The 22,011-nt window shown below is 43.3% G+C and overlaps 1 protein-coding gene across 4 annotated transcripts in view; it reads left to right on the top strand.

Annotated features, from left to right (window-relative positions):
* The window catches only part of cntnap5a (contactin associated protein family member 5a), a 378,624-nt gene that overhangs the window by 206,845 nt on the left and 149,768 nt on the right, over window positions 1-22,011 (top strand). For all 4 annotated transcript variants that reach the window (XR_004931318.1, XM_012878430.3, XM_036138728.1 and 1 more), the window contains one exon: window positions 7,628-7,895. Coding sequence is in view for 3 of the 4 variants with exons in the window: in XM_012878430.3 (XP_012733884.3) it covers window positions 7,628-7,895 (268 nt within the window). In the remaining variant the exon portion in view is untranslated. The remainder of the gene's footprint in view (window positions 1-7,627; window positions 7,896-22,011) is intronic.

Genomic DNA, 22,011 nt, shown 5'->3' with positions numbered 1-22,011 from the left:
CAACAGTCATTGCATCACCTCGCCATATTTAATACAGGAACATTCAAAACATAAATTTGTCCTCAACTTATTAACAACTTGTTGGTCCTTGATCCTCTCATCCCCCCTGACAGTATGGTTGCTACTTTTAATGACACTCTTCACTCTATTCTTGATTCGCTTGACCCCCATTAAATCTTGCGCCGTCACCTTCTCTCACTTATGGTTTACCCCTGAACTTTGGATCCTCAAGGTAAAAGTACGTCAGCTAGAGCACCTCCAAAAGAGACGATTCACTTGGACATGTACAGAACCCACCTCCATCTTTACAGAGAAATATCAAAATAGTAGAATCTATTACTATTATTCTAACCTAATAAATAGTAACCTTGAAAACTCTAGGACCCTTTTCTCACTATTGTCATGTCTTTCTTAAGATGCTTCACCCACATGCAGATCACACCTGGAGACCAGAGCAGTTTTAGATGCTTATTTGCGCACAGAACAACAAGATCACAAGTGGATGCTCAACTGAGCGAGACCAACTGGGAAAACACGGGAGTAGTGCTCAGAGATCTGTAAATGAAAGGTGAGTCGTTAGATGATGGTTTAACTCGAGATCGTAAGAGCTACAGATGGTGAAAGCTTACTGCGGAGCACAGAGACCAAGCCGGGGGGAGTGGAGTGGAGAGCGCGGCTCAGCGAACTACCTCCAGCAGCTGACTGAGTGACAGGTGGGCGGTCCTCCAGAGGGGTCCAGAGACAGCTAAAGGAACAGCTAAAGGAACCAGGTAGTCCAGTGAGAGAGAGTCCTCAGCCCGGCTAGGTAATATCCAGGAAGCATTCGGTAATCTTTCAGGAGTGGGATCAGTGAGAGGTCGGGGGAAACTTGACTAGAAGACGTCAGAGCTTGGGGAGACGCTTAGAGGTTCGAGGGACGAGAGACAACCCTGAAGCAGAAGAGACAGGAGTTAATCGAGGGAAACGAGATAATTGTCAGTGGACAGCGGGCAATCCGGAATACCACATAGGTTAACGTTCTGGCGTCCTTCAGCTGTCTGAACGCTGTTCTTATAGTGCTGCCGCATGCAGCCGAACAGGCCACAGGTGTGTGTTCCCGCCCACTTGTCAACTGGAGTCACCTGCGAAAGGGAGAGAGGAGGAAAAGGCAACACCGGCGGAGAACAGCACGGTGCAGCCTGCTGAGCCCTGACACCACCCCCCCCCCCCCCCCCCCTCAACGGTCGTAACCCGGCGACCCTGAGGAAGACATGGAAGGGCGAGGAAATCATTGATCAGGGACTGGTCAGGAATGGCGGAACCGGGCAACCAAGACCGGTCCTCGGGATCGTGGCCCTCCTAGTGGATGAGGTTTTAGTGACCCCTGCCCTGTCGACGGGAGTCCACAATCCGTTGGATCTGGCGACCCTGGTGGTCCTGGGAGGGTGGAGGGGGCTCGGCAGGAGGGCACAAAGTGCTAGAACACACAGGCTTGATGTGAGAGATGTGGAATGTGGGATGGGTCCGGGAGTGGGGAGTAAGGCGGAGACGAACGGCAGTGGGGCTGATGATGGAGGTGATTTCATAGGAATCAGAGTAGCGGGGAGCCAACTTGCGGCGGGCAGAAGGGAGTCCCACTGACTGTGATGGTAACGGGGGGCTGGATCTCGTTTACGGTCAGCAAATCGGCAACTTTGCTCAGCAGTTCTGTGTAGGGCCTGGACGGTTTGGGACCAGAACTGCTGGCAGCAATGGTGTTGTATGGAGAGAACAGCAATTTGACGCTGATCAGAGGGGAAGAGTGGCAGAGAGGCTTTGAAGGGATTTAAGCCAGTGGCGGTGGAGGTGTGTGAATTACATGAATACTCAATCCAAGGGAGGAACTTATTCCAGTTGGAGGTATTAGAGGAGGTCATGCAACGGAGGGTGGACTCCAGCTCCTGGTTAAGACGTTCTGTCTGATTGTTGGTCTGCGGGTGGTACCCAGACGTGAGGGTGTACCTGGCCCCTAAGGGCCGAGGCAAACTCCCTCCACACCCACAAGGTGAAATGAGGACCACGGTCAGACAGAATCTCTCTCGGGATGCCGTGCAGACGAAAGACGTGCTTAACCAGGAGCTGGGCCGTCTGAAGGGCAGAGGGTAACTTTCGGAGGGGAACCAGGTGACAGGCCTTGGAAAATCGGTCAATGATGGATAAGATGACTGTCATGCCTTGAGAAGCTGGGAGACCTGTGACGAAATCAAGTGCAATGTGGGACCAGGGGCATTCCGGGATGGGTAAGGGCTGAAGGCGACCCGCAGGTGAACTGCTGGAGGCTTTGTTCCGGGCAGAGACGGGGCAGGAACGGACATACTCATGAACATCTTTGGGCATTGAGGGCCACCAGAAATGTTGGGAGAGGAAGGAAAGGGTACAGTGGATTCCAGGGTGACCCGATAACTTAGCTGTGTGAGCCCACTGGATAACACGGGGGTGAACTGAAGTTGGGACGTAGGTTCCGTTAGGAGGGCCACTTACTGGATCCGGCTCAGAGCATAATGCTTGGTGGATTTGGTCCTCGCTTTCCCAGTGGAGGGCGCCAAAGGTGCAGGTGGGTGGCAGGATGGGTACTGGTCCCTTTTCAGCATCCTGCGGGGCATGGAAACGTGAAAGGACATCAGATTTCTGATTCTTGGAGCTGGGTCGGTAGGTGATTGATAAATTGAAGCGGGAAAAGAACAATGACCAACTAGCCTGACGTGAATTTAGGTGTTTGGCGGACTGCAGGTAGGCCAGGTTTTTATGGTCTGCCCAAATAATGATGGGCTGCTCGGACCCCTCCAACCAATGGCGCCATTCCTCCAGAGCTAATTTTATGGCCAGTAGTTCACAATATCTGACATCACAGTTTCGCTCAGCTGTGGGAAGTCGTCGGGAAAAGTAGGCACAGGGGTGGAGCTTTCAGTCATTGCTGGATTGTTGTGAGAGGACTGCACCCACTCCGGTGTCCGAGGCATCGATTTCTAGTGTGAATTGTTTCTGTGGGTTGGGGTGCATGAGGATGGGCACCTGAGAAAATCTTTCCTTTAGGTTCTGGAAAGCAGTGCTGGCATTGGGATTCCAGGAGAGCGGTGTTTTGGGTGAAGTTAGAGCGTGCAGTGGAGCGGCGATTTGGCTATAGTTCCTGATAAATCGGCGATAGAAATTAGCGAACCCCAGGAAGCGTTATAGCTGTTTCCTGGTTTCTGGCCACTCGAGGACTGCTTTAATTATTTCTGGATCCGACCGGATCTGCCCACCCTCTAAAATAAGACCAAGGAAAGTAATGGATGATTTATGAAACTCACATTTCTCAGCTTTGATGAAAAGATAGTTTTCAAGGAGACGCTGGAGGACTAGCCGAACGTGTTGGAGGTGTTCAGTGAGGTCTTTGGAATACATTAAAATATCGTCAAGGTAAACCAAAACAAATACGTTTAAGAAGTCCTGGAGGACATCGTTTACCAAAGCTTGAAAAACTGATGGGCCGTTGCACAGGCCGAAGGGTATTACTTGATACTCAAAGTGACCCAGGGGAATCTGTAAAAATGCTGGCATGCTGAATGGGTTCGAGTGCGGAGGAGAGTAGAGGGAGAGGGTATTTATTTTTGACAGTTATCTGGTTGAGACCGCGATAGTCAATACAAGGGGGAAGGTACCATCCTTCTTTCCAACAAAGCGTGTTTAACGGGAAAAACATAAAAGCAGATATGTTCTCGTGATTACCCGAAATAACGATTTCGAGCGGTTTGCTTTGATGAGTAATCTGGGGAAGAGCATCTCCATTTAGGGTGGAAACCTGGAGGCGGGCAGTTAATCTGACAGTTTCGATCTGTCTTTGTAAAACCAAGGCATGATTAATTAAATTGAAGTCGCACCCGGAGTCAACTAAGGCGGAGAAGCTGAGACCTTTAGAAGCCGCGGGAAAAGCCGCAGGCATACAAAACCGGGGGGACGTGGGCCGGCGCGGAGACATGAGTGGAACAAGATCAATAGGGCCCGCCGGTTCACCCACTACAGCCGACTGAGTTGTGCTGTCAATGTCTGCTGCTGATCATGGGTGGCACTTACAGCTAACCCGAGAGTATGGAGCTGCTCCTGTTGAGCCGCGAGCTGCCTGCCAAGCATGTCTGCTGGGTCACTCTGGCCAGAACTTTCTTCTGTCATGTCTTTCTTAAGATGCTTGACGCACATGCAGATCACACCAGGAGACCAGAGCAGCTTTAGATGTTTATTTGTGCACAGAACAACGAGATCACAAGTGGATGCTCAACTGAGCGAGGCCAACAGGGAAAACACAGGAGTAGTGTTCAGAGATCTGTAAATGAAAGGTGAGTCGTTAGGTGACGGTTTAACTCGAGATCGGATGGTGAAAGCTTACTGCGGAGCGCAGAGACCGAGTCGGGGGGAGTGGAGTGGAGAGCGTGGCCCAGCACAGCAGCTGACTGAGTGACAGGTGGGCGGTCCGGTGGAGTCAGGAGGGATCCAAGCAGCAGCGGCGGGAGGAGGAGTCCAGAGACAGCTGAAGGAACCAGGTAGTCCAGTGAGAGAGGGTTCTCAGCCCAGCTAGGTAATATCCAGGGAGCGTCAGGTAATCTTTCAGGAGTGGGATCCAGTGAGAGGTCGAGGGAAACTTGACAACTTGACTAGAAGACGTCGGAGCTCGGGGAGACACTTAGAGGTTTGAGGGACGAGAGACAACCCGGAAGCACAAGAGACAGGAGTTAATCGAGGGAAACGAGAGAACTGTAGTGGACAGCGGCCATTTCGGCATACCACATAGGTTAACGTTCTGGCGTCCTTCAGCTGTCTGAACGCCGTTCTTATAGTGCTGCCGCATGCAGCCGAACAGGCCACATGTGTGTGTTCCCGCCCACTTGTCAACTCGAGTCACCTGCTAAAGGGAGAGAGGAGGAAAAGGGAGCGCCGGTGAAGAACAGCACGGCACAGCCTGCTGAGCCCTGACAACTACTTAACAAGATAACCGGACAAATTCAAATTCCCTCCCTCCTTATCTGTAATCTAATGACACGTGCATCTTCCTTCCTCTTATATTTTAATGACAAAATTCCTAATATTCATCAAACCTTAGCTCTGCTGTTCATCCCACCCTCTCTTTTGAGCCCCATCCTATCTCCTATAATCATCCTTTCTACTGTTTTGCCCATCAGGACATGGCCAACATCTCAACTATCATCTCCAGCTCTAAATCCTCAACCTGTCTCCTTGATCCCCTTCCACCGTCCTTGTTAAATCCTGCCTTTCCTCCCTGTTCCCCCACATTTTAACTATTATTCACTCCTCCCTGATAACTGGAACTGTCCTCACTGCCTTTAAAGTTGCAGTTATCCCTCTCATTTTAAAGAAGCATTACTCTGACCCTAATCATTTCAGTAACCTTCACCTCATATTGAATCTTCCATTTATCTCAAAATTTCTTGAAAAAATAGTTGCCTCTGAACTTCATGTCAATTCACCACCATTAATTTACATGAGCAGTTCCAGTCTGGGTTTTGTCCCCGCCATAGCACCAAAACAGCCTTAATTAAAATCATCAATGATCTTCTCTTGGCCGCTCACTCCAACCTTCTCTCCCTTCTGATACTTCTTGATCTGAGTGCAGCGTTCAATACAATTTCACACTCCTTCCTCCTCCAGAGACCGTCTTCTATCAGCATAACAGATACGCCCCTCCCCTGTTTCTGTTCATACCAAACTTTCTTAAACTAAATTCTGATAAAACAGAAATTCTTCTAATGAGTACCAATTCAACCCTCTCTAAAGCCAATTATTTTTTTCAACGATTGACAGTTCCTCAATCTCTCCTTCTCTCCAGGTAAAAAGTGTCAGTATCATCTTCGATACCACCCTTTCCTTTCAGTCCCACATTAGTAACATTATTTTCTCTGCTTATTTCCACCTTCGCTCCATAAACCGCCACTGTCCTTCCCTCAGTCCCCACTCCACCTCTGTCCTTATTCGTAGCCTAGCCACCTCTCATCTTGATTATTGCAACTCTCTACGTCTCCCACAGAAAACCCTCAATAAACTTCAGTTGTTCATCACCTTAACCACCTCTTTTCAACACATTACCCCTGTTCTACAACAGCTACACCATGCAATTCAGGATCCAATTTAAGTTACTCCTCCTGGCTTGACATAGTCGCACCTCCTGAGCCTGGTTTGGTCTTCATGAAACAGATAAAGCCAGGAAGCACTGATCAGGCTATGCCAAACCTAGCCTTGTCTCCTTTCCTGGATTTCTAAATTCTGCTTTTGTGAAACCCCCCTCTGCTGCTTCACCCAGAATTACAGAAGAGTATGGGAATCTCTCTTTAAAAATACTGCCAACTCAAATGAATGGGTCAAAATGAAAAGTATTTAAACAGAAAGAAGTTAGTGACTCAAAATTAGAAAATGGATATATCCAGCATATTTAAAGTTCATCTTCTTCTCCGCAACATTTAAGCATATTTACATTTAACACCAAATACAAAGACTGAAGGAAATGTTTTTGTTTTATCTATACAGTTCAAATGTTGACCTAATGGTGGCACTATATTCAGGTTCTGACTGATATTTGCTGTTGCTTTCACATTTCCCCTCCGCTGATGATTTGTGATTATCCAGACGTTGAATAAAAATTGCCAGAGGCACGAATGGAGAATAAACAATCATTACAGCCATTGTGATCCCAGCTACTCTGTGATTAAGTCTGAGTGCATTTTGAGAGTCCCCTCCCACACCAATCAGAGACGGGTCGGTCAAAGAGCTACAAGCCACATTTCATCTGAGACACCCACCGCCTTTAACTGTTGCATTAAAGGCATTTTCTGACTGCAGAGGCAGAGGTGGAGGAGATGGGAATGATGGAAGCTGTAATGGAATTTCAATGGGACCATCTCCCCGGGGCTGATGGGAGGGAATCACATTGAGAGTCTGCGAGTTGTGATTGCTGTGTGCTGCCCTGCGGGCTGTGGGACTGATAGGAGGGTGACCTCAGCAGTCATGACTGGTTGGATTTTGACTGCAGCCGACACACAATTAAGATTATATGTATACTTGGATTGGACCAAAACTTGCTGCTCAGAGGGATGTTTTTGATTTCACAAGTAGACAATTCAGTGTCCACCTAAGGATGGTAACGAACGAAAAGTAACAACCTCATTTGCATTCACGTTTTAGCACTCTGCTCATGATTGTTTGCTCACGGATTAATATTGTTAAACATTAGGGTAATGTTATTCACAAATCTGAATGTTTTTATCAAAACAATGTTTTTTTTAATTTATTCAACCTTTGGTAATTTGGGTCAAAACAACAACTATCTGCAGATTTGCCCACAGATTTTCTTAAAGAAAATTTGGTTTCAGTCTTGTCTAGAAATGTCAAACAGTTCATACAATTATCTTGGTTCTCATCTGTTATTGTTTTTATTTAAAAATACAATATTTTGGCAGCAATTTTCTATGATCATTATGTTGAACTGATCCCAGGTAATTAGAGCTGTAAAGGATTTTGCCTATAATTAATAAAAGGTCAAATTTTTACATGGCATTTAAGCCTTCGTCCTCTCCTGACATGTTGCTGAGGATGCATGTAAATCTGTCCTTTCTTTTTTCTGCAGGGCAACGTGACCTTCTCTTGTTCCCCACCCCAGCTGGTGGCCTGCACCTTCCTGAGCTCGAGCAGCAGTTTCCTGTCGCTCCCGTCTGCTGCTTCCCCCACAGGGGAATTCACTGTTCGCTTCCAGTTCAGGACCTGGAACCCTGATGGGCTTTTGCTCTCTGTTCAGCTCAACCCAAGTCCACAGAAACTAGAGCTGCAGATCAGCAACTGCTGGCTTCATTTGACCCTCCATAGCTTGGGACGACAGAGATCAGATGTTTCTGCTGGTGAGTGTGAACAACTGTCTCTAAATTCACCCAAAGCTTTTCTTCTACTAGGTGAAAAACAGTCTTCTGTTGTATAAAAAGACCCTTGGCAGAATTAAAGCGGCATACTTTCATCATTTATAGAGGAGAATAAAAAGTTATCTTTAGTACTGTTGCCAAACGTACCCAGAGCTCTGTTGATCCATGCATTCCCTTAGCTTTCAGTAGTAATGACTTTGAGGAATTCTTCATAGATAAAATTGATTCTATTTAAAATAAAATTATTAGCATACTCCCAAACACGATTACCTTGTCCTCAGTAAGTAAGGCAGCGTTCTTTAAAACCTGATTGGTTTTTGAACTGTTTAGACGCAGTAGAGCTTTCTGAGTTGTCTAAAATGTTAGCTTCATCTAAACCTTCAACTTGTATGTTAACCCGATCCCAATCAAGTTATTTAAGGAAGTATTCCCTTTGATTAATGCCCCCATTTTAGACATGTAACTAGATATGTACCACAGGCATTTAAAGTAGCTGTTAATAAACCTTTACGTAAGAAACCTTCTCTTGATCAAGGTGACATAATAAATTACAGACCTATATCTAATATTGTTTTCCTATACAAAATTCTTGAGAAAGTAGTTGGTAATCAAGTATGTGAACATTTACAAGGTAATGACCAATTTTAAGAGTTTCTATCAGGCTTCAGAGCTCATCATAGCACTGAAACAGCTCTGGTGAAGGTCACTAATGATATTCTCATAGCTCATGCTGCATTCGATACAGTTGATCACAATATTCTCCTACAAAGACTTTAGCATACTGTAGGGATTAAGTGAAAAACATTAGGCTCGTTTAAAAATTATCTGTCTAACAGATTCCAGTTTGTTCATGTTGGTGATAAATAGTATACATACTCTAGGGTCACAATAGAACAATAATTAATACATAAAGTCTATGCATAATATGTCCACTGATCTTGGGACTCTTAATAGAACAGGGGCTATCCATTGTGTAGAGTTGTTGCTGTGTTAACTGTCAGCCAGGTGGTCTAGTGAGTACTTTACTGTACTGAGGAGTTAATGCTTTAATTACCTTTGGAGTCCTGAGCTCTTGCAAAACAAGCTCAAATCACCAATGCTCCTCCTCTATGATCGAACATTGGTTTGGGATCTTTGTGATGATATACTGTGTTTTATATGGCACTCTGATGGCCAAATATCTGTATTTTGTTCTCATCTGCCTAAGCTCATTGTTCCAGACGTCTTGTGGTTCATCCAGATGCAGTTTTGCGAACCACGTTTGTGCTGCTGCCATATTCCTTTGGAGGCAAAAGGCTTTCTTCTGGTAGTCCTTACAACCAAGCCATAGTTGTTCAGTTTTTCATCAAACTGCTACGAACTTTAACATTGAGCATGTTAACTGAGTCCCATAGTATCTGTATTAGAGGTGTGTGATTTTTTTGGAATTTGTCTGAGCATTTGACCTTGACATAAACTTGGTGAACCCTCTACTCCTAGGCAAATTAGCAAATCTCTCAACTTATTTTCACCTGTGAAAAGCTTTTCTCACTGCAGAACAACTGAATTGAATTGTTTAGAAATGGTTTCTGGCATCACACTCTCAAGACTGATGGGCAACAGCATCGCTTCTCTTGAATCGTTTCTAATTTTCCACCTTGACAACATAGTTTGTACACTGCACACCAGCTCCTGATCGATGCTGCATGGTGTACTTCGTTTTTTTTTGTTTGTTTTCTTAGGCAGAGCTTTTCCTTTTTGATCTCATCTTTATTTCACAAATAATGTGAGAGGAATCTGTTTTCTGGGTGAAATAAATGAGGGCTTTGTTTATTTCATTTTAGAACCTGGTGGTGACCAGATCATTTTAATTATGTTCTGATATTTAGAACACTAACATGAAAAGAGTGTGTACATTCTTTTCACCATCAGTTCCTCTGTGTCAGTTGTTCACACGTAGTACTGTGTGATCCTCAAACAGCACTGGTTCAAAATGGACATGTGTCTATATTTACAGAAAACATAACCAGCGGTGTTAACACTTCTGTGTTGTCATCTATTAGGCTGTTGGCAGATGGCCTTTCATGAACTTCTCTGTTCTGCATAGTAACAGCATGTGTCAGTGTCCTAATTTGAAAAGTAAAAAAAAAAAAAAAGCTCCTCCAGAGACATTTTAAGTCAGGCAAGATAAAGCAAGCTTCTTTCTATAACCTGACATTATAGAAGCCAGTAAGGTCATCTTAGGATGTCCTAGCTATTTTTTAGCACACCCTCAAAACACTCTGCAGGGCATTTTTCTTTTTAACTGAAAATAAGCCGTGTCTGCAGATAAAAGAAAATGTTTGGAATGGACAGTGCCTTGACTTAAGGGTTCTTTTTTGTGCACTAAAGTTGTATTTTTGAATGCTATTGTGTTTTAGAACATGACAACTGTTTCCCAAAGGGATTTTGTGGCCAGGTGTCCCTTTCAGCTAATGATGAGTCACAGTTCTTGATTCAGTGCCAATTGGTGGGTTCCGACCACAGATATCACTTTTTACACCCCATCACACACAAAAGTTCACTCAAAATCCCTAAATGTTTTAAGGATATTCTGCACATTGGAGGAAGAATATTGCAAGACTACTGTTTTTTTGAGAATCTGTTTTTAAAAAGAAATTTTCCCACATCTGTTTACTCCACGAAATGCATTTAAAAACTATTTGGTTTTTATAACTACAGTTATTTGTTGAGATTAGAATTTTGAAATAGTTTTATATTTAACCTGGTTCCTGGAACAACAAAATGTAATATTGTGATCGAATACAGTGTGGTGTCTGAGATAATCTGACCACTTTAAACTCCAAACAAATCTAAAGAAATTAAACAGAAGAAAATTGAAGACTCTGTCTTTTGTCGATTTGAAAGTGCATCAATAAACAGCATCTTTGATGCATGTAGTTTCATGTTTAATAAAATAAAAAAAAAACAGATCATTCTTAGGAACAAATTCCTTGAGGTATAAACTAATGAGATTCTGTAATCCCTTCATTTGCTGTTGGATTCAAAGTTCTCATTTCTTGACAGAATATTTTTTCCCATTATATTCAATGTTTGTTACATTTAATCTTTTATTTAAAACAGTTTACTCCAGTAATTGTTTTTGTTATGTACAACATTGGTATTGGTCAAAATCAGAATTGACAGATCATATGGAAAAAATATTGTGAGGCAGTATTGGTATGTAAAGCCCTGTTCAGAGCACAAAAGCAGTTTATATGAATTGAATAGATAATTACTGATTTAATTGACTGTAGTGACATTACAGATGTCTCTGAGAGTAAAACATTTAGGTAAAGATTCTTGTGGGTGACAGGACCGTGTTGCATGTAGGTAACATAGCTGAATTCCCAGTTATACTAAAATAATAGAAAATATTCTTTCAGCACCTAAAGACTAATGTCACACAATGCATTTTAGCAATAGATGTAGTGTAATGAGAATATTGATTCAGTAATGTGTGCATCACTTTGATACGTTGCTGGAGTAAATTTTATACAACTTCATAAAGTGCTTGATTTATTCATTAATCTCATAAATATGTATTTAGTCTGGGTTTCTGTTTTCTTTATTATAAACTAAATAATATTAATAAGCTTGATAATACATACAATGAAACAACTGCGTCTGCATTTATTGTGAAAGATCTCAGTTGCTACTTTAATTTGAATCTTGGTTTTGTTTGCCTCTGGATGACATCGTGAGAATATGCAAAGCGAAACATTGGTAGCTCACAGATAAATGTGTGTTGTGTTGTTACTGAGACACTGGGGAAGGCTGGAGCATGCAGTCTCTTTGTTTTCCATACGCATTATGAACAGAAGAGGTAACTATATCATAAAATGAAGAGGAACTAATGAGCCTTTCAGGTAACCAAATGCTGGCTTTCACATTAACCGAGGCGTGGAGAAAAATGGTGCTGTTTTTTCAGCAGGTGCAGTTTTACAATGAGAGTGTTTGTTGTGACTGCTGCAGACCAGCTCATGTTTTCTAGTTAAATCTTTCCTTTACATAGTTGTTGAAAATATTACCTAATCTGTCATATTAATATTATTGTTCTATCCATCCTTCACATTTACATACTTCAATGAACATTGGGTGTTTATGTTTTTAAGTTGTCATGCTCCTGGATCATGCTTTCTTTAATTCATTTGCTTGATGCCTCAACTCCAGTCTCCACAGATTGGCCCGACACATCAGCTCCAGTCTCTGCGGCTTGGTTTGGCCATACCCAGAACTCACTGCTGCCTACTAGAGGCTGAAACGGGAGTGGATTTTCATTCCTGTCCCATCCCACTCCCACTGAAAAAAATTATGTCCTGTCCCAATCCCGAGCCAGAGTGGGAAAAAAAGTCCTATCCTGTCCTGCACCTGGTAAAATTACTCCCACTGCCATCCCGCTCCCACTCAGAATGACTTTTGTTGTTTCCTATTGTTGTTGTCTTCATTAAGTTTTCTGGCAATACACTAAACCTGAATGTCTATGAAAGGTAAGTTAAGTTCCTGTTTTAGCTGTAGTGAAGGCTAGTTAATGTAAAATTAATAATAATAAATAGATAATAAAAGTAACAAACAAGGAAACAGACCATGCCTATCTTAGTTGAATAAACAAAATGTACAATGTTGTCTTTTAAATTAAGTAATTGTTTCACATTGATCAAGCAGAGTCCCCCGCTAGACGGAGCTTTAACTCCCACCTCCGGGAGAACTTTAAACACGTCCCGAGGGAGGCGGGGGACATTGAGTCTGAATGGACCATGTTCGGAGCCTCTATTGTTGAGGCGGCTAGTCGGAGCTGTGGCCGCAAGGTTGTCAGTGCATGTCGCGGCGGCAACCCTCGAACGCCCAGATCACACCCTGATGAAGCCAATAGGACCACGTCATCTGCGAATAGCAGAGACGCAATCCTAAGGCCACCAAAACGGATCCCCTCAACACCTTGGCTACGCCTAGAAATTCTGTCCATAAAAGTTATGAACAGAATCTGTGACAAAGGGCAACCTTGGCGGAGTCCAACTCTCACCGGAAACGAGTCCGACTTGCAGCCGGCAATGCGGACCAGACTCTGACACCGGTCGTACAGAGACCTGACAGCCCTTATTAAAGGGTCCGGTACTCCATACTCCCGGAGTACCCCCCACAGGATCCCTCGGGGGACACGGTCGAATGCCTTCTCCAGATCCACAAAGCACATGTAGACTGGTTGGGCAAACTCCCATGCCCCCTCCAGAATCCTGCTGAGGGTGTAGAGCTGGTCCAGTGTTCCACGGCCAGGACGAAAACCACACTGCTCTTCCTGAATCCGAGATTCGACTATCCAACGGACCCTCCTTTCCAGAACCCCTGAACAGACCTTACCAGGGAGGCTTAAGAGTGTGATCCCTCTGTAGTTGGAACACACCCTCCGGTCCCCCTTTTTAAATAGGGGGACCACCACCCCAGTCTGCCAATCCAGGGGAACTGCCCCCGATGTCCACGCAATGTTGCAGAGCCGCGTTAACCAACACAGCCCCACAACATCCAGAGCCTTAAGGTACTCAAGGCGAATCTCATCCACCCCCGGGGCCTTGCCACCGAGGAGCTTTTTAACAACCTCAGCAACCTCAGCACCAGAGATGGGAAAACCCGACCCAGAGTCCTCAGGCTCTGCTTCCGCAATGGAAGACGTGTTGGTGGGATTAAGGAGGTCTTCGAAGTATTCCGCCCACCGAAACACGACGTCCCGAGTCGAGGTCAGCAGCACACCACCCCCACTGTAAACAGTGTTGGTACTGCACTGCTTCCCCCTCCTGAGACGCCGGATAGTGGACCAGAATCGCTTAGAAGCCGTAAGGAAGTCTTTCGTCATGGCCTCTCCGAACTCTTCCCACGCCCAAGTTTTTGCCTCGGCGACCAGCCAAGCCGCCTGCCGCTTCGACTGCCGGTACACATCAGCTGCTTCCGGAGTCCCACAGGCCAAAAAAGCCCGGTAGGACTCCTTATTCAGCTTGACGGCTTCCCTCACCGCTGGTGTCCACCCGCGGGTTCGAGGGTTGCCGCCGCGACATGCACTGACAACCTTGCGGCCACAGCTCCAACTAGCCGCCTCAACAATAGAGGCGCGGAACATGGTCCATTCAGACTCAATGTCCCCCGCCTCCCTCGGGACGTGTTTAAAGTTCTCCCGGAGGTGGGAGTTAAAGCTCCGTCTAGCGGGGGACTCTGCCAGACGTTCCCAGCAAACCCTCACAATACTTTTGGGCCTGCCCTGTCGGACCGGCTTCCTCCCCCGCCATCGGAGCCAACTCACCACCAGGTAGTGGTCGGTGGAGAGCTCTGCCCCTCTCTTCACCCGAGTGTCCAAGACATACGGCCGCAGATCAGATGAAACGACAACAAAGTTAAAATTAAAATATATGACACTGAATGTGACAGGGAGACGGTAGAGTTAATGTACAGATGTGAAGTAGATCATGTAATGATGAAGCTGCTGTCTTTTGAACTAGCCGCAGTTTAGGGAGGGTTTTCTTTGGGACAGGGAGGGAAGGGAAGTGAAATTGTAAAGTGGAAAGGTGAGTGGACTGTGGACCAGTTTGGCAAAAGTGTGAAGGAAGAACTTGATTGATGCTGCAGAGATGAAAGTTAACCAGGTGATGTTCTGGATGTGGAAAGTGAAGAAGATTATGGAAAGGGCTGTCCAGGATGACACCAAGGCTCTGAAGCTGGAAGGTGGAGAGATACAGGAATGGTCAATCGAAATGTCAGATTTGGTTAAAGTGGACTTTGCACAATAAGCAAATGAGGTACGTATTGTGGCATGACGTCCACGGCACCGGGAATATATGGGCTGACAAGAAATATTTTTCAGTCAAACTGATTATTTTTGCTTTAACCCATGCTATAAGTGCAAGGTGAAAGTGGTACCAACAGCACTACCATGCAGCCCCAGCATTGTGATTATTTATTCACAAACAAAAGCAAATGATTAACAGCCATCCCTGATCCTTGCTGAACCATGATTGGTTACAAATTCTGACAAGAAATCAAATTCTGATACTATGATTAATGTACCGGTGCTTTGCCGAGGTCAGCCCAAAGAGGTTACTGGGAGCCCCCTCTATGTGGACCCATCACCTGCAGAGAAGAACATCAGGATCAGGTACCATGCAGGTTGGGTAGCAGTCACTGGACCTTGGCGAGCTAATTCCTAGTGGCATTATCTAGCTTTGGTGCTTCTCCTCATCAAAAGGAGTCAGTTGAGATGGTTTGGGCTTTCTATCAGAATACCCCCTGGGTGCCTCCCTTTGAATGTTTTCCACTGGGTAGTTCCACTGGGATGAGATCCTGGGGAAGGCTCAGGTCTCACTGGGGGGACTATATATCCCATCTGGCCTGGGAAAGCCTTATGATTATAATAAGCTGGAATATGTCGCTGGGGAGAAGGATGGTTGGGGTTACCTCTTGGTTCTGTTGCCGTTGTGACCCGAACGCAGACAAGCGTAATACAATGGATAGACGGATGAACAGATGAATAATTGTCTCTGTACGCAATCTTAATATCACGGTAATAAATATATGCAAGTTGTTTAAGTATCATGCATTTATACCCTTGAAACTATCAAAATATTTGGTGATGCTTGTTTTTTTTGAAATCATATCTTTTTTGTGGCATTTACACCATTATAATATATTGCATGTCTTCTTTGTCTGTTAACCTTTGATGGACTCGCCTCTTACCCAATAACTGCTAGAGATAGACAACAAGATTATAGTCAGCTTATTGTAAAACCTTGATGGATTGTTCTGATTTTTTTTTTCTATTCTACAAATGTTCAATTTAAATGCAAATTAGGTAGTTAGATGTTTTGTGATGGCCTTGATAAAGGCTAGAAGCTAAAATGTGTCATTTTGCGTTGGCCAGTGGCTGGCCCATGACGTGGTAGTGGGGGTACATGGTTGGACCATTGTACAAATGTGCTAATGTAGAGAGGATGCACAAGGTAACGAAGAATGTAAGAATTAAAAGAAAACATCCTATTTTGTGAGTAAATGTAAGACCATTATATGTCACAACTGATGTTATTCGAAATGATCTTTTATTGATTTTTGAATCACCTTCAATCCAGCCATGTTCTTATAGGTGTTGAATGACGTGGTGACTATAACAAGGACTTCTTCCACATTGAATGGGAAATAAGTAATATGAACTCAATCTTAGTTAAAATAAATTTCATCCATTTGCTAGTGCTTGGAGAAAATTATTTTTCGTCAAAATACATCTGACTTATTTATATATAGTCGGTATATTCTTAAAACCTGAACTCAAAGAGCAATTTCAATCAGTTTCAATCCGAGCTGTAGGGAATGCATGCACATCCACATTAACGTGACTATCGTGATAAAGTCCTATGTTGCGGGTGCCTGACTGAGTGTCATAATACTGCAGCAGACGAAGAGAAACAACCTGATTCAAAAGCTAGAGACAATACAGTGCATTAAGAAGTTTTACCTGGAGGTCGTTGTCATATCTGCCCTCAATATTCTAACAAAAGAAAAGATTTTTTCCTAATTACAAGGAAATACGTGCCATCCAGTGCTGTCTGGGGCTTCATGGGACAAATAACATTGATAAGTGGAATTGTTTAGGGTAGTTTTACTTTTCGTAGGTCCTGAGCTGCAGGGAAATCTAGATTGAAAGGACATGCACGGCTGAGGGACACAGGCTTTTTTAAATTATTTACCCGAAGCTGCATTAGATTAGCTGCCTGCACTGGGACACATCTCCCTCGAAATTGCATGATGTGAGAACCTAGAGTCCTTATACTAAGTCAAAGTTTCACTGTAAATGAATTCAGAAATACTAATCTGAAATTGGTTTGATATGAACTGCCTGCCGCGTAATTTGTCAGTTATTTTTATTAGGATTCCTTTGGTACATTTTTGAAGGTCACAGCTGAAATTATTATTGAGCCAAAGCTGTGAGACCATCTTGGTTACAAATTCATGCAGCTAAGAGGAGCATTATCATATCAAACACACGGAAAGAAATCCCCTGAATCTAGTCTGAGAATCAGCCTGAGCCGTATGTACCGACATGGGGGGTAAATTCCTTAATTACACCAGGATATTGAATGCGCAGGCCTCAGAGCAGCTGGAGGTCTTCTCTGCGTGATGGATGTCCTGAAAGAGAACCTAACTGAGCTATGGAACAGAGAAAACTGGACTCACAACTAGAATCTTGTTGAACATAAATGCTCAATAAAGATGATCAGTGCCATTTCAAGTCAAAGTGTTTAACAACTTCTAGTTACTGCTTAAAGCCTCTAAAATTAGTGATAATGCCCCCCACCCCCTTCACTGGTCTGCAAAGTGTGACATTTAGTACCGGAAAAGTGTTTTTTTTCCCCAAGTTCTGTTAGAGCTTTGAAAACAGAGATGTGTAAAATATAATTCTCACCTTTCTCCCCACCTTTCTTTTGGATTTATGACTCTAGCACAAACAGCAATATCAGTAGAGATCATTAAACTGAACCCCAGGGCTCACAGCGATGCACTTCATGTATGTTCTTTTCTAAAATTAAACTCTGTCTGCAGTTTGATCACGGGCTTCTTTTCTAGTTTGATGGCAGAGGTAGTTGGCTCTGGTATTTGAAGGTACAGAGGCAATAATTTGACAAAAAAAAAAAATCTTAAAAAAATCTGCAAGAAATTATTTATGCAGAAGAAAGCATCAATCAGTTAAATAAGGAGACACAGATCACATCTAAAATAAGTTTTTGTTTCCTTGGCTCTTTTCTGCATCTGTTGTCAAGGACACCCTACACCCTCTGCAGCTTTAACAATGTAAAACTGACATAAAATTGTCTGAACAGAAGAAAGGCTGGGAGATTAATAGCTGATAAAAAAGCTTGAATGGTGGATTCTTATTTTAGTGGAAGAGTAACAGTCTGATTAGATCTATGTGTCTTACACTGACCCTTCAAGGCTGGCTAGCAGCAGATGAAATGTATATCACCTGAAAGTGTGACAGGAAGCCTAGTTTTAATGCTTACCAGCAGTCCGTCATGGCTGCATGGCTTATTCGCTGAAACAGTGAATGGAGATAGGAGTAAATGCCTGTGGCGCCTGCAGTCTTCCAGGATGAAAGGCTGTGCCGTTAGCGACAGGCATCACTGGAAATTCTCAAGTTCCCCAAGAGCCTAGACAGATGTTATTTTAGACTAAGCTGAAAACAACTCCCAGGGTGCATTTGGCCTAATCGTCTATCCCTGTTGAGCTTGTGGGCCCCACTGGAAAAAATAAATAAGAAATGAAATTGAGATTGGATCTAAACAGAGGCCTAGCTGTTGCTGTGGAACAGCTCTTCAAGGCTTCAGTAATATAAAAATGAAAAGTAAGTTTCTGAATAGGGCTGGATGATAATTAAAAAGATAGAAAACAAGAAGGGTCAATAAAAAGTTCAAAAGGAGAACGTTTTTCTTTCTTTTGCATTCTAGCCTGTCAGGTAGGTTAATACTAGTCATTACATCCTCCCAACTGGTCACAAATGCAAACTCAGGAACACTCCGCCCCTGAGTTCAGAAAGCATGGTTCTTTTTTATTCTTTTTAATGTTAGAGTTTTGGTAAAAAAGTTGGTTGAATAAAGGGTTGAGTTTGCATTCAGTGTTTGTGTGTTCTTTATCTAAAAATAGGACATGAAGCAGCAGCCTAAAAGTCCTAAACTAAAGTCCTAAAAAAAGTCCTAGAATGTTCTGTAACTTCTAGCTCTGTCCCTGGTCCAACATGCTGGAATCAAGCATCCCCATGAACATTATCAAGTTCTACCTGTTAATGGACTAATTATTCCGTGCTAGTGTGTTAAAGCAGACACACATAAAAAAGTTTCAGGACACTGGTCCTAAAGAGCTGAAATTGCTGACATGCGTGTGTTAGATCAGGGATTCCCAAAGTGTGGAGCGCAAACTGCCACTAGGGGCTGCGCGAGATGAAAACTGTAATGGCGGTCTGAGTGTTTTTCCCCCACACCATAAAGACGTGTAAATAAACATTTCCTTTCAATTCAGTTAAATTTTTTTTTTATATAGCACCAATTCATGAAACATGTCATCTCAAGGCACTTTTCAAAATCAAATTTAATCAGATTATACAGATTGGGTCAGATTATACAGATTGGTCAAAATATTTCCTATATAAGGGAACCCAGTTGATTGTATCAAGTCTCTCCAAGCAGCATTCACTCCTGGAGAAGCGTAGAGCCACAGGGAGATTCGTCTGCATTGTCCATGGCTTTGCAGCAATCCCTCATACTGAGCAAGCATGAACATGAACATAAGACACTAACTATGAGCTTTGTTTTAAGATTAGTCTTAAAAGTAGACGGGGTGTCTGCCTCACGGACCAAAACTGGGAGTTGGTTCCACAGGAGAGGAGCCTGATAGCTAAAGGATCTGCCTCCCATTCTACTTTTAGAGACTCTAGGAACCACCAGCAGACCTGCAGTCTGAGAGCGAAGTGCTCTGTTAGGAACATACGGGGTAATCAGAGCTCTGATATATGATGGAGCTTGATTATTAAGGGCTTTATACGTTAGGAGAATTTTAAATTCTATTCTTGTTTTAACAGGAAGCCAATGAAGGAAAGCTAAAATCGGAGAAATTTGATCCTTGTTGATTTTCATCTGAACTCTTGCTGCAGCATTTTGGATCAGCTGAAGGCTTTAAACTGCGTTTTGTGGACTTCCTTCTTAATCCCTACAGTATGCTCAAGTCTTTGTAGGAGAATATTGTGATCAACTGTATCAAATGCAGCACTGAGATCTAACAGGACAAGTATAGACACAAGTCCATTATCTGAGGCCATGAGAATATCATTAGTGACCTTCACCAGAGCTGTTTCAGTGCTATGATGAGCTCTGAAGCCTGACTGAAACTCCTCAAGTAGGTCATTACTTTGTAAATGTTCACAAAGTTGATTAGCAACTACTTTCTCAAGAATTTTAGATAGGAAAAGATTAAAATCAAAAACTGTAAATTTAACCAATAAATAAAAATATATTGTAATGATCTGTATTATACTGCATTGCTCAGTGCTGTTGCACACTTACTGTTTCTTTAAGTTAGGTTGTTTTGGGTTTAAACCGGAAGAAATGTGTGGCTTCCGAGGGGAGGAGTGGTGGTTCTGGGGACTGCGGGGGGAGGGGAGGGGCGGGTGCTGCCCCGTTCTGTTCGTCCTAAAATAAAGCGTTTGTGCACTTAGTGCAAAAACCTCGGGCTGATCCTTGGGTGTCATAACGGAACGATGCAATATTCACACTAAAATTTATTTATTTAGAAGAAATCTTCTGCGCTTCATTTTAAAATGACGTATACGCATTGTACTGTAAATGCGCACCTAGCTTTTGCCCTCCACCTCATTCATTTTGACAAATATGCTTAATTGTCTGAAATCAGGGACACTGTCATGCAGGTGAGACATCTAAGGTCAAAGTTAGTGATGAATGATGAGAGGAACCAAGAGAGGGTGGAATAAGTTGCAAGTGAGGAGGGAAGAATGCAACGGATGGGAAGAAAGCGAGTGAGAATCAGAAAATGTCTCTGTATCTCTCCTGACTTTACGTCGTTTACCTCAGCAGAGGAAAAATTAAATTTGGACCAAAAGTTTTATTTACAAAATTAAATTGAGTGACTGTCTCTATTGATCGCGCAGCGCCTACAAACAGCACTGCCCATGGTGCTGTGACTCTGAACCACGACAACCACTGGTGCGTATGTCACACCCACACCGCTGCTGCCTCCACTGCTGGGAGGAAATAAATGGGTGATAGACGCGGTTTATTAACTATGTTCACGCACAGAGCTGTAATACTTTTCATTGCGATTCAGACAGGCGCAGTTCATTTTAAAGAGGCAGTTTTAGGGCGGATTCAGACTGGAACAGGGAAACTGGCGGTGGGGCTGCGGGGAGCTGAGGTGTGCTGCCCTGGGCGTGTTTACCTGCTGGATGTAACCGCTGTGAAACAAACAGGATATAATGTTTTATTTTTCTGATTAATAACAACTTTATCGAGCACTCTGTTATTGTTACTCTGTGCCGCTCTACCAGTTCTTTCAGTGGCTTGCTCGTCATCGGACACAAATCAGACTTCTTCATGTTTGTATTCTGCGGCGTAAATTGTGAGTCTGACTCAGATTAAGAAGCTGGTATGTGAAATACATAACGTGAGAACAGATCATCAGAGGTTAGTCCATGAATCCACTTGGATGATCTCTGCTTCTGAGACGTTTCAGGCTGTGGAGCTGTGACCGATCTTTCTCTGGCTTCTGTTGTGGATGTTGTGTGTAACTTTATTGCAATTTAATTCAAATTATGTTCTAATTTATTTACATAACCTTTGTTGTGACGAATGAGTTGTAACTGCAACAGCAATTTTATAAAATTTTTTTTGAAGATTGGGGGTGCGTCAACCCGGTTGGGACAAGGAAGGGGGTGCGTGGCAAAAAAAGTTTGGGTACCCCTGTGTTAGATTAATCAGGTTGGCCGTTCTGTAGAGCTGAGTGCTTATCCAAAGCACTTCCACCTATTATAGAACCATTAAGCTGTATTAAATATATATTTTTTGTATTCATTTGCATGTCACTTTTAATTCAAATCTCCAGTTTTGCATATTAAAACAGTAAAAAAACACAATAACATTGAGGAGACAAGTGAGATTACAGGAGAGAAAATGAGGAGAGACAGTGGAAGTTTATTAGCCGTCAGTTGTGGACAAACAGAAGAGCTGGCAATTAGAGGGAAAACATTACTGCATCTAAAGTATTCAAGAATGTTTAAGTGGAAATCATGATTAAAAGGTACTGGCAGCCCGTAACTAAAAATCATAATTATGGTGCATTCATGGGTAGAGTCATTAATAGTTCCTATGTATTGGTACAGTTTATCAAGCCAGAGCATGGACTTGCCTACGGTTGGTGACATCCTAACATAAAAATAATAAAAATGTCAGGTTAATGTGCCATCTTTACTAAAATTTAATTAACAAAGAAATACTCTTTTTACTATTTTTGCCACCATGATGAAAAACATTGAGCTACCTGAGAATAT

Source organism: Fundulus heteroclitus, chromosome 7 (genome assembly GCF_011125445.2).
Source record: "Fundulus heteroclitus isolate FHET01 chromosome 7, MU-UCD_Fhet_4.1, whole genome shotgun sequence".
Taxonomy (NCBI): Eukaryota; Metazoa; Chordata; class Actinopteri; order Cyprinodontiformes; family Fundulidae; genus Fundulus; species Fundulus heteroclitus.
The sequence above is the reverse complement of the archived record's forward strand: the minus strand, read 5'-3'. Positions and strand labels throughout refer to the sequence as shown.